The 13,145-nt window shown below is 46.4% G+C and overlaps 1 protein-coding gene across 3 annotated transcripts in view; it reads right to left on the bottom strand.

Moving 5' to 3' along the window:
* Window positions 1-1,192: 1,192 nt before the first annotated feature.
* LOC308461259 (uncharacterized protein) overlaps window positions 1,193-13,145 on the bottom strand; it is a 50,191-nt gene continuing 38,238 nt past the window's right edge. Inside the window, exons 7-14 of one of the 3 annotated variants that reach the window (XM_080978015.1) lie at window positions 7,797-8,029; window positions 6,870-7,123; window positions 6,308-6,433; window positions 5,996-6,137; window positions 5,831-5,881; window positions 5,215-5,284; window positions 4,088-4,369; window positions 1,193-1,334 (exon numbers count right to left, since the gene is read on the bottom strand). In XM_080978015.1, the coding sequence (XP_080834141.1) occupies window positions 1,328-1,334; window positions 4,088-4,369; window positions 5,215-5,284; window positions 5,831-5,881; window positions 5,996-6,137; window positions 6,308-6,433; window positions 6,870-7,123; window positions 7,797-8,029 (1,165 nt within the window). In that variant the 3' untranslated portion in view covers window positions 1,193-1,327. The remainder of the gene's footprint in view (window positions 1,335-4,087; window positions 4,370-5,214; window positions 5,285-5,830; window positions 5,882-5,995; window positions 6,138-6,307; window positions 6,434-6,869; window positions 7,124-7,796; window positions 8,030-13,145) is intronic. The other 2 variants (XM_080978016.1, XM_080978017.1) reach the window with 2 other exon arrangements.

Genomic DNA, 13,145 nt, shown 5'->3' with positions numbered 1-13,145 from the left:
GGAAAGGAACATGCACTGAACTGCAGCCTCAGGAGGGACTTTGCTCTCCAAGAGCACTGTGCTTAGTGAATGAGACAGCTCTGCTTTGTGTGGCTCACTGGTATTTTCCTGGAGCTGTGGAAATTGAAGCCCTGTTGGAAAAAGCTAGGGATTTTGTGGGAGAATTCTTAACAGCTCAATGGGCTACAATTCACATTATTCTCCAGAGGAGGTCAGGGCATTATAAAACTGGCAAATGTTTGTGGCTGTGGCCTGAGTGAAGTGTTGCAGAGGATGCTGGGAGAGCTGAGACAGCTTGATGTCCAGATCTTTTTGGAGACTGAAGGATCAGAGACGGTGGGAAGGGGCTCCCATTGTTTCCCAAGGAGGAGGATGAAAGTGGACAGCACAACCCTTGGGGTCACAGCGGAGAGCATAATGAAGAGGTGGACCTAGTGTGCGGCAGCTGTGAAAAAGTCCAATTCCATGCTGGGGATCATTAGGAAAGGAGCTGAACCTAAAACTCTGAATATCATAATAAAGGTAAAGGTAAAGGGACTCTTGACCATTAGGTCCAGTCATGACTGAATCTGGGGTTGTGGCGCTCATCTCGCTTTATTGGCCAAGGGAGCTGGCGTACAGCTTCTGGGTCATGTGGCCTGCATGACTAAGCCGCTTCTGGCGAACCAGAGCACAATATCACAATATCGTCATGCAAATCCATGGCACAACCACATTTGGAATACTGTGTACAGTTCTGGTTTCCACACGTCAAAAAGGACATCGTAGAGTTGGAAAATGTTCAGAAAAGGGCAAGCAAAATGATTGAGGGGATGCAGCAACTCCCATATGAGAGAGACTGCAGACTGTTTAGAGAAAAGGTAAGAGAGGACATGATAGAAGTTTATAACATTATTCAGGGTGTGAGGAAAGTGGACAGAGAAATGTTTTTATCCCTTCCTTGGAACGCTAGAACCAGTGAGCATCCAATGAGTCTGGATGCTGGAAGACACAGGACAGATAGAAGTCCTTCACACAGCGCAGAGTTAGACCATGGAACTCGCTTCCACAGGAGACAGTGCTGGTCAGCAACTTGGGTGGTTTAAAAAAAGTTACTGGACAACTTCATGGAAGACACGGCCCCTTGCCATGATGGCTGTGCTCTCCCTCCTCAGTCAGAGGTAGAAATGTTTCTGAATACCAGTTGCTGGAAGCCACAGAAAGGGAGTGAGTTGTTGCACTTGCAGGTTTCCCACAGGCATCTGGTTGGCAGGGGTGAGAACAGGATGCTGGCCTGATCCAGCAAACTCTTATTACCTTATAAGGCACAGTTTTCAGCAATGAACTGCTAGTTCCTGTAGGAAAGAAAAAACAATTCCGTACATGTGTGAATCAATTAAATATTGTCAGAAATGAAGAGGAAAGTAGCCCCCAAATCCTGTCAGGAACTCTAGAAAAAGCATAGGGAACCTTTGGCCCTCCCAATGTTGCTGAACTACAACTCCCATCATCCTGGGCTCCATTGCCCAAACTGGCTGGGGCTGATGGGAGTTGAAGTTCAACAACTTCTGGAGGTTCAACAATTATCTCTAGAGAATGATCTTCAACTCTGGGCCCCCGATGTTGTTGGCCTACAAGTTCCATCACCCCCAGATAGCTTAACCTGACCTTGGAGAGGGTGGGAGTTGATGTTCAGCAACATCAGGGGAACAGAACTCTAGAATGTTCCAGGTTGTGGCCTATGCAGATAATCCAAATATATGAAGCCATCTCTATAATTGTGGAAAGTTTCACTAATACACCTGCTTCCAGGGAGAACAAGCTGTCCTACAATCTCTCCCATCTAGATTTGATCTTGTTCTGGCTGGGACTGGTGGGAGCAGCAGTCCAACACCTGAGAGGAAGCCATATTCTAGCAAGGCAGCCCCTACACAGTGGTACTCCCTGCCCATTGACATTAGGCAGTTGCGTTTTTTGTATTATGTTAAGTGCCTGCTTTTAAAAAAATAACTTCTTTTTTAAGGCAAGCCTACCCAGATAATGTAAAGCTGACATGTATCTTCATATGTGAATTCATTTTAAAAAATTATATTTTAACTGCTTTTATTAGTAACATTTTGAATTTTTTCAACTCAAGTCATTTTAATAATAATAATAATAATAATAATTTTTTATTTATACCCCGCCCTCCCCAGCCAAGGCCGGGCTCAGAGCGGCTTACAAGCAATAATAAAAACAAGATGAATGATTACAACTTAAAAACAAAAATAAAATACAACATTAAAATAATGGAACATTAAAATATTAAAATGTAGCCTCATTGCAGGAGAAGGAAAAGAAAAAAGAAAAGGGGGGGGGAGGGAATCAAATTGGCTCCAAGCCAAAGGCCAGGTGGAACAACTCTGTCTTACAGGCCCTGCGGAAAGAAATCAGATCCTGCAGGGCCCTGGTCTCATGAGACAGAGCGTTCCACCAAGTTGGGGCCAGTGCTGAAAAGGCCCTGGCTCTGGTTGAAGCCAATCTAACTTCCTTAGGGCCTGGGACCACTAGGGTGTTGTTATTTATGGACCTTGAGGCTCTCCGTGGGGCATACCAGGTGAGGCGGTCCCGTAGGTACGAGGGTCCTAGGCTGTGAAGGGCTTTAAAGGTCAAAAGCAGCACCTTAAATCTGACCCTGTACTCCACCGGGAGCCAGTGCAGCTTGAAAAGCACTGGATGAATATGCTCCCATGGCAGAGACCCCGTGAGGAGCCTCGCTGCAGCATTCTGTACCCGCTGGAGTTTCTGGGACAGCTTCAAGGAGAGCCCCGCGTAGAGCGAATTACAGTAGTCAAGCCTGGAGATGACCGTCGCATGGATCACTGTGGCCAGGTCGGGGCGGGAAAGGTAAGGGACCAACTGCTTGATGCGGCGAAGGTGGAAAAATGTCGCCTTGGCTGTTGCTGTAACTTGCGCCTCCATGGAAAGGGAGGCATCAAGGATTACACCCAAAATCTTAACGGAAGGCAATGGCACTAATTGGGCCCCCGCAAGAGAAGGGAGTTGGTCCCTCATCCCCATGCCATCCCGACCTAGCCATAGGACCTCTGTCTTCGAAGGATTTAGTTTCAATCGGCTCCCACGAAACCATCTAGCCACAGCTTCCAAGCATCTGGTCAGTGTGTAAGGGGCCGAGTCGGTGTGGCCATCCATCAGCAGATAGAGCTGAGTGTCATCAGCATATTGATGACAGCCCAGCCCAAAGCTCCGGATAATCTGGGCAAGGGGGCGCATAAATATGTTAAAAAGCATCGGGGAGAGAATTGCGCCCTGCGGCACTCCACACACCAAGGAGTGGCATGACGACATTTCCCTCCCTAGTGCCACCCTCTGTCCCCGACCAGAGATAAAAGAGCACAACCAGTTACGGGCTATGCCCTGTATCCCCACGTCTGCGAGGCGATGGTCCAGAAGATCATGATCGACCATGTCAAAGGCTGCTGACAAATCTAAAAGGATCAGCAGTCCTGACCCGCCTCGATCCAGTTGTCTACGGATATCATCTGTTAGGGCAACCAGAGCCGTCTCCGTCCCAAAACCAGGACGGAAACCGGACTGAAATGGATCTAATTTTAAACTTCTGACTTAAAAAAATGATGTTATGTTTAATACAAATTGCTTACACTACATATTTTATTACAACTAAGCGTTATACAAATTCTGCTAAATAAAAAAGATAAACCAACAGTGAAGGGCACCAGATTGGTTATCCCTGAAATAAAGTTTTTCTCATTTCACCTCCTCAGACTCCATGAAGAGATGATCAGGATCAATCCCCCTCACCTCACAGCGGGTGAGGCATCAGGCAGCGCAGGATTAAACCCTGCAGAGGCAGTCAAAATCTCCAAAGAGAGGGACTTGCAAATTATCCCCTGATAATCTTTTGTAATTTTCTTTCAAAATCAAATCAATATTATTCTGATCAATTGTCACGGGCCCCTAAACAGTGTGGGGCCCAAAGGCCGGTGCCTATTCTGCCTATTTGGTAATCTGGCACTGACATCAAGGGCGACTGGTGCTCCATTTGCCTCCTAGCAAGTTCCATGAGATGGCCCTCCTTCTTTCTTACCTCTTCCTGGTGAGGCTGAGGAGCCTCTGTGCCTCATCCCTGCAGTTGATAGCTCTGAGGACATCAGCCGTCACCTGCACAGCATAATCCTCCATGTAGAAACTCAGGAGGAGTTGGCTCAGGTCCATGACATCTGCCTTCTTCAGCCGCCCCAGGGGAATGTTGTCATGGCCTTCAATGACAGGGATCTCGTTCAGCTTGAACTTGAACCTGTTGAGATCATCCTCCCTCAGGTTCTCCAGGGAGGACACCAGGTGGTCTCTGGTGGTCTTCTTCATCACTCTGCATTGTCACCCCCAGAGGCAGGAAAAAGAAGGCACAAAACAAGAGAAGATCAGCAAAGGGACCCGGGAAGGAGCCACACCATCTGCAAGTGTTGCCGGGGGCCGCTAGGGGCGCATTGGAAGATGGCCGACAATACCATCTCTCCGGCTCACACGAGGTAATTAAGAGGCTAATATGGGAGCAATTAGCCTCCTGAGTTTTTCCAGGTGGAATGGAAAAACACTGCCTTTTCTGCGGTTGCCTATAAATCACCCCCCAGGTTTGAAAGAAGGAGGGTGTGTGGGCACTAGACGGATAGCACTCGTGTGGGTTTTTCGCTCTCCCGGACGCTACTTCTGATCGCGACCTAGTTGCAGGAGCTCAAAATAAATAATCGGAGAGGAGCAAATGCACATGTTTCAAGTGAAGAAAGGGAGTATTGATTGCTAATTTGAAAACGACCTCTGTGAAGCTGAGCGATGGGTTGGACTGAACAGGAAAATATATCAAAGAGGACTACAACAAAGATGTCGGTATGTCGGAACAGGGCGGAAAGGAGGGGAAAACTTTTATTTTTTTCTCTATGTGATTACCTAACAACCGCCCCCTAAGAAGAACCATTGCAATAATCGACAACAAGTGAGATGAATTAATGAACTGTGTGGAAATGAATCATTAACTAAAGGCTTTGCTTTGGGGAAGATCTGGAAAGGACTTCTGTGACTGGGATTGGCCCAGAGGGAGCAGGAAGAGATGCGGGTTGCAATGGTCCTTACGTTTATCAGCAATAAAAGGCCAAGCTGCTTCACTGGGCCTAATAGCAAGACTGGCCTTTTGTGAGGAAAGGGAACGTTAAGCCCTACCTGCTTTCCACACCATGTCCTGAGTCAGTGCTGCTGGATGCTGCATCGGCTGATGTGCAGCAAGAAGCACCTGGAAAAGAGAGAAAGCAAAAGTGTGTGGATACATATGAAACAAGGAGGGACTATGGGAAAATGATGATCATGGGACATGAACCAGGAGAGGACCTTGACTCCCTCCAGCGAGTGCTGCTAGCAGAGGGACTCAGGTGCCCAGCAGTTTCACCAGCAATACACCACTGAGTGAAAGTGACATCACGGTCTGCCCCTCATACTGGGTCCTGGGTGATAATATATTGCCCAAGCCCAGCAGGGAGGAAAGCCCAATTGCACTATCGTGAGCATTTGCACTGGATTCCGTTAGCACACAGGGTGTGCTGAATCCAGGCCATAGTGGCTCCTACAAAACAGGGCTGGTATGAAAGACCTTCATTTGGCACCAAAGGAGACTATAAAGCAGGGGGAATCTATTGTATTGGAAGGAGACTCCATAACATTACAAAAATGACTTTTCTGTGTTGTACCATGTATACAGCAGTACTCTATCACCAGTCACTCTGTGCTCCCACTGCGAGGAAGGTGGGATTTAAGTAAGAGGAAATAATTAAAACTGGCTGACCTTGTGCTGCATGTAGAAGAGGAGAAGTCATCTCAGGGGACTTTAAGTCTTCTGAAAGAGAACAGGAATGAGGCAGTCAAAGAGGGAATGTGACTGGGATATCCTTTATCACCCTGCCTCCCAAATTATGGTCCAACCTTCTGATCTTCCTCCATTCCAACTCACTTTGTGTCACAAGGGCCTCCCAGATGAGTTCATTCGTGCATTTCTCCATCACACTAAAGTTGAAGGTATCCTGCATTTGCTCAGCAGACAGTTCCACGTACTGCTGCAGCTTGTCAGCATCCAGACTTTGAAACTCCACTTCCTGTGGGGAAGCATGAAACCTCCTTATGTGCAAACAGGACTTAGCCCAGTCGACCAGTCCAAGGGAGTCAAATTAAAGGGTGAGGGGGATCCTGGTGGAGTTCTCCCGTTCTCATACTTTACAGCCTTGGCTCTGCTCTGGAAAAACCTTCCATCATCTTTGTGCCTCACCTTGGGGCAAATTTTAGCACCATTTGTCTCCACAAAGAAGCGACAGCCAATTGTCAAAGGTTTCAGGGTCCCAGGGGGCTTCTCTATTCTCTGTGAATGGCATTGTACTTCATGCTCATGAACCGCCTGGGAAAAGCAAAGGTCACTTTTGAGATATGCAGGAAAGACAACCAACTTCTGGAAGACTGGATCCCTACCCTTTCTTGGCTTTGCTGCAGATTGTAAGGCAGGGATGGGGAACCTGCAACCTTCCAGGTGTCATGAGTCAGGAATGATGGTTTTTTTTGTCATCCCACAGAATTTGAAGGGACACAGGATCTCCATCAGTAATATAAAGACAACTACACCACTCTGGTAGTAGAGACCAAAATATGGACAGGTAATTTGATGTTGGCTAGCAGTCTGGTTAATTAGTTCAAGCCCAACAAAAGGAGATACAGTTCATGAACCATGACACACTCTGATGCATAATTTTGTATAGCTACTCTGTCAGGCTTCCTATGGTCAAGCAAAAGATCCAGGACATCTAGAATACCAATCAGAGTTGGAGAATTGCAGTTACCTTTCTCACGGAAGAGTCATTGGGTAGGAGGTACAGGTGGAATGTTGGTGGCTGGAATTGAACCATTTGATAGAGCAGTGCCACAGGGTGGACGTTTTGCTTCAACCATGACTGTAAGGTTTTTAAAATGGCTCCAAGAGGAGAGAGGTTTGGGTTTTCCAACACAACATGATACGGCCCCACTCTGTCTGGCTTCTCTAGACTCATCCCCCCTTCCACAAAATGTGCAATGAGGACTTGGGAACCATCTTTACCTGGAAAGGAGCAAAAGAAAAAACAAACAGACATGTTACAAGTGGGAAACTGTGGAGCTGTCCACCAGGAACTGGAGTCAAGAGCAGGTCAGCAATAAAACACCTAAAACACCCAGTGTCAGCAATGTCAACCCTGCACTGCAACTCATTCCGGTACATCTAATCCCTATGAGGCTGTTCCCTAAGGCTCTTCCTCCCCAAGATCCTTCCCAAGCAATCTCAGATTCCATCACCATGTCTGTATTTGCTCTGCCTTCTTCATACCACTTCTGATTCTGGGAGACGAATGGAGAAAGGAGCTGGCTGCAAAAGGAGAGGAGACTTCCTGGCTTCTCAGCGGCCTGCCTCACACATCTGTCTCCTAGTCCCCCTCCTCTACAGCCTCCACTTCTGCACTGCTCTCAGTCACAGCCTCTTCCTGCTCACTAAAGCCTATTCCCTTTTCAACCTCCGACAACACCTCCTCCCTGGCTACTCCCTTTGACCCCTCGTCATTGTCCCACCAACAATCTCCTGGCTCTGAGCCTTCTTCCCTTGGGGGTTCCCCAACTGGTGACCCCCCCACTCCTCTGCAGCCAGCATGTGCATGACCTCCCCTGAGTTTGGATGGCAAAGCTTATCACTGCACCCTTCCTGTTACATGCAATATTTATTTTTTTGCAAGCTTTTTTACCTGCCATACCTGCAAGACACAAGAAGTGAGGGAAGTGAACAGCTGCCACAGCCTCTGCTGGATCTGCTTCAATGTTGATCAAAGGCCCAGCAACAACCCAATTCTCTGTTTTCTGTTCGGCCAGGTGCTTAGACCATGAATCAAAGTGGTAAGTGATGGTGACAGCTCCTCTCACCTCAAATATGACATCAGTATACAAGCAAAGGAAGGATCCAGCCTCCGTGAAGCACAGTCTGAATCCCACAAAGTAGAAAATGGAAAGAGAAGTGGATTAAACACCAGCTGGACACCCTCTGCATCTTCCTGACGGGAAGCAATCCCCATCCCAACTACCGTATTTTTCGCCCTATAGGACACACTTTTTCCTCTCCAAAAATGAAGGGGAAATGTGTGTGTGTCCTATGGGGCAAATGCAGGCTTTCGCTGAAGCCTGGAGAGTGGGAGGGGTTGGTGCACACTGACCCCTCTCACTCTCCAGGCTTCAGGAAGCTATCCGCAAGCCGTGGGAGAGCTGCGCAAAGTCGCTGCCTGCACCCCGAAGCCTGGGGCGCACTGAGCTCAGCGCCCCCCAGGCTTCGGGCTTCGCGCAGCTCTCCCACGGCTTGCAGAGAGAAGCCTGTTCTGGGGGCTGGGGTTGGGGGAACCTCGGGCTTCCCCCACCCCAGCCCCACGCCTGGGGGGGGAAATAATATTTTTTTTCTTTATTTATTTCCCCCCAAAAAACTAGGTGCGCCCTATGGGCCGGTGCGCCCTATGGGGCAAAAAATACGGTACTTGGACTCAATAATATTTGACCGTAAAATCTCAAAGAAACAGTACAATGGGTTAGAGCACGGTTCTGATCAGTGCTATTCTTCTAGAAAAAGAGGTGCCGGAACTCACCATGAACTCACCCTTCTTCTCTTATAATGGCCATGGCGCCCACCTGAGAGGTGCTGGAACTCAGTTCTGGTGAGGTCCAGATGAAAAAAGCCCTGGAGCTGATAATGCCAAGGTTTCAAGTTTGATCCCTGCATGGGGCAGCTGCATATTCTGGCATTGCAGAGGGTTGTACTATATGACCCTCAGGATCCCTTCCAACAATCCTATGATTCTATGAAAATTAGGAAGAGACCTACACACACAAACACCTATGGAAAGCAGGGTGTAAAAGAGTGAAATGGAGATGTGGAATATTAACCCCAGGATCACAACTGAAAAGTAGAAAACCATGAGCTCTTTGTGTGAGACATTTAAAATGCAGTCGAACCATCAATTCATGTTTTGCTAGATAGGCGCACAAAAGGGTTTCCCCGTAAACTTGCTAGCAAGAGCTCTGTAAGAACATCCCCTTGTGCCCAGGCAGGAAGTAGGCGCAACTATATCTCCTCCTCTCTGCCTGGGAACACCTTCTTTCTGCTCTTCTCCATGTGCCTGCAATGTTGCAAGATCTGGTAAGTCTGAGCTCCAGTCTCAGGCTCCATTTCTAAGCTAGACTTAAGCATGTCTTTGTAACTGGATTACCATTTTAATCCTGAATAATGCTGCTTATTGGCTACTCTTCAAGAAGCATTCTGAATGAGCAAACATTATTTTTACCTTTGACAAGACAATTTTGTGTATAATAGTTATTTTAAGTGGGAGAAAGGGGCAATATCAGCCTGCCTTAAAGCACCCTGGGCTACTTAAACTAAAAGGCTAAAACTAGCCTATGTAAGGCTTCTCTTTTAAGCTGCAAATGGATGGCACTCTGCTGAACTCACAAACATGAGGAAGGATAATACCTAACAAATATAACCTCTCCTAACAACTAATGACATCCCAACACTTTGATTTCTATCCCACCTTTCTTCAAAATAAAATGTATTTATGCATTTATTTAAGGAGTTGTTGTTGTTTAGTCGTTTAGTCATGTCCGACTCTTCATGACCCCATGGACCATTGGTCAGACTCATGTTTGCAGCTTCGAGAACACCGTCCAACCATCTCGTCCTCTGTTGTCCCCTTCTCCTTGTGCCCTCCATCTTTCCCAACATCAGGGTCTTTTCCAGGGAGTCTTCTCTTCTCATGAGGTGGCCAAAGTCAATCAATCAAACCTTTATTGCATTAGCATACAGCCATAGCAGGATAAGACAAAAAATGCTAGAGACAAGCAACCAAACAAAATTCAAAGCGATAATACTGGCGTGATGTCATTTAAAATTACCCTAAGACAATAATGTAAAAATTTAGTTGCTAACGCCAGGAGTCTAAAATGGAGATGTATAAAAGCATATATTGGCCCAAAATAGGCTCGGCACATTAGGTTAAAAGGTTATAAAAGAATTAAAACAGGTCCAGGTCTAGAACACACTACCCAGTCAGAGTAGCCCTGAGTTTCAAAGCCTGCACTATATAGATTGCCACCCCACGTGAAATTTGGGGATTTGCGTCCACAAGAAGCGATTTCAAACAGTCTTCCTTAGATGTGATGGTGGACGGGATCAAGAGGAGGAGCTTAGTTCTTATTATCTCATATATAGGGCAGTAGAAAAATAAATGTATGAAGTCCTCTACTTCATTCATTGTGCATGGGCATAGGCGCTGAGTAATAGGGGTCTTAGTGTAAATCCCCTGCAAGAAGGCCGTGGGTATAGAATGGAAACGGGCCATGGTAAACGCTCTTCTCAAATTGGGCTCCGTCAGGTCTATCAAGTAGTTGGCAAGTGATCTTACCACTTTCACTTTAGGGAGCCACGTGGAGAGGCGAGCTGAGGTGGACTGTGCCCGGTCCATGACCTCGTCTCTTGTAAGAATCCAGGCCCGGATTTTATGTTGGTCCCAAGATGACAGCGTGTCAAGATCTGGGAGGGAGTAGCGTGCAGTAATAGTCTCCATGGCCTTGGACCATTTGTTGCTATAAGAACAAGTTAAAAAGGCTTGTCTGGCTAGTAGGGAACCTGGGGCTTTAATTAATTTACAATAAAAACTAATAATTCTAATGTGGGCTCTCGCAACAATGGAGGGGAGGCCCAGTTCTGTTCTAAATGTGCAGCAACCGAGCCCTTGGGGAGACCCAATAACTTTCGTGCAAAAGAGTTTTGTAGGATCTCGAGCCGTTGTAGTGTTTTTAAATTCCACCCCCAGATTTCAACCCCATACAGTAACATCGGGAGGACTTTACTTATAAATGCTTTTCTGATTGGTGGAACCAACTGGCCGCCTTTTGCGTAGAAGAATTTCTGCAGGGCTTTGATGGTTCTACGGGCAGCCAGGATGGTCATATTTAGGTGAGCTGACCAGCTAAGCCTATGCTGAAAAGTGATACCCAAATACTTGAAAGCTGAACAATATTCAATAGAGTGGCCCTCAAAATTCCAAAGTGGCTTCTGAGTTTTCGTGCCAAAAGTAAAAATTTTGGTTTTGGTGAAATTGATTTTGAGGGAGTTGGTATCACAATATGTCATGAGCCCTCTGAGCATGTTGTTTAGGCCCTGCTTGGTTAAGGACAGTATCACCATGTCGTCCGCATAGAGTAATAAAGGGATCTTGAGCTGTTGTAAAGAGGGGGCAGATTGGTTTAGGGCCTTCATGGTTGTAACGATGTCATTGATGTAGAAATTGAATAGAAAAGGGGCCAAGAGGCAGCCCTGTTTGACCCCTTTATTCAGAGGGAAAGAATCAGAAAGAGCTCCCAGAGGGCCAAATTTTACTCTGGCCGATATGTCATTATGAATTTCCATAAGAAGGTGGAGGAGTCTCTTATCTATGTTGGTGTGACTAAGCTTCTGCCATAGCCTATCTCTAGGGATGGAGTCAAAAGCGGAGGTCAAGTCCACAAAAGCCGCGTGTAGTTTGCATTTGAACCTGTTTAGGTATTTATCAATCAGGGTAAATAGAACGAGACATTGAGGTGGCCAAAGTATTGGAGCCTCAGCTTGAGGATCTGTCCTTCCAGTGAGCACTCAGGGCTGATTTCCTTCAGAATGGATACGTTTGATCTTCTTGCAGTCCATGGGACTCTCAAGAGTCTCCTCCAACACCATAATTCAAAAGCATCAATTCTTCGGCGATCAGCCTTCTTGATGGTCCAGCTCTCACTTCCATACATCACTACTGGGAAAACCATGGCTTTAACTATACGGACCTTTGTTGGTAAGGTGATGTCTCTGCTTTTTAAGATGCTGTCTAGGTTTGCCATCGCGTTTCTCCCAAGGAGCAGGCGTCTTTTTATTTCGTGACTGCTGTCACCATCTGCAGTGATCATGGAGCCCAAGAAAGTAAAATCTCTCACTGCCTCCATTTCTTCCCCTTCTGTTTGCCAGGAGGTGATGGGCCCAGTGGCCATGATCTTCGTTTTTTTGATGTTGAGCTTCAGACCATATTTTGCGCTCTCCTCTTTCACCCTCATTAAAAGGTTCTTTAATTCCTCCTCACTTTCTGCCATCAAGGTTGTGTCATCTGCATATCTGAGGTTGTTGATATTTCTTCCGGCAATCTTAATTCCGGCTTGGGATTCATCCAGCCCAGCCTTTCGCATGATGAATTCTGCATATAAGTTAAATAAGCAGGGAGACAATATACAGCCTTGCCGTACTCCTTTCCCAATTTTGAACCAATCAGTTGTTCCATATCCAGTTCTAACTGTAGCTTCTTGTCCCACATAGAGATTTCTCAGGAGACAGATGAGGTGATCAGGCACTCCCATTTCTTTAAGAACTTGCCATAGTTTGCTGTGGTTGACACAGTCAAAGGCTTTTGCATAGTCAATGAAGCAGAAGTAGATGTCTTTCTGGAACTCTCTAGCTTTCTCCATAATCCAGCGCATGGTTGCAATTTGGTCTCTGGTTCCTCTGCCCCTTCGAAATCCAGCTTGCACTTCTGGGAGTTCTCGATCCACATACTGCTTAAGCCTGCCTTGTAGAATTTTAAGCATAACCTTGCTAGTGTGTGAAATGAGTGCAATTGTGCGGTAATTGGAGCATTCTTTGGCACTTCCCTTCTTTGGGATTGGGATGTAGACTGATCTTCTCCAATCTTCTGGCCACTGCTGAGTTTTCCAGATTTGCTGGCATATTGAATATAGCACCTTAACAGCATCATCTTTTAAAATTTTAAATAGTTCAGCTGGAATATCATCACTTCCACTGGCCTTGTTATTAACAGTGCTTTCTAAGGCCCATTTGACTTCACTCTCCAGGATGTCTGGCTCAAGGTCAGCAACCACACTACCTGGGGTATATGAGACATCCATTTCTTTCTGGTATAGTTCCTCTGTGTATTCTTGCCACCTCTTCTTGATGTCTTCTGCTTCTGTTAGGTCCTTTCCACTTTTGTCCTTTATTATGGGAATCTTTGTACGAAATGTTCCTTTCATATCTCCAATTTTCT

This window comes from Podarcis pityusensis (genome assembly GCF_964106645.2).
Source record: "Podarcis pityusensis genome assembly, chromosome: 13".
NCBI classification, from domain to species: Eukaryota; Metazoa; Chordata; class Lepidosauria; order Squamata; family Lacertidae; genus Podarcis; species Podarcis pityusensis.
Note: the sequence above shows the minus strand (reverse complement) of the source record. Positions and strands in the feature narration are given on the sequence as shown.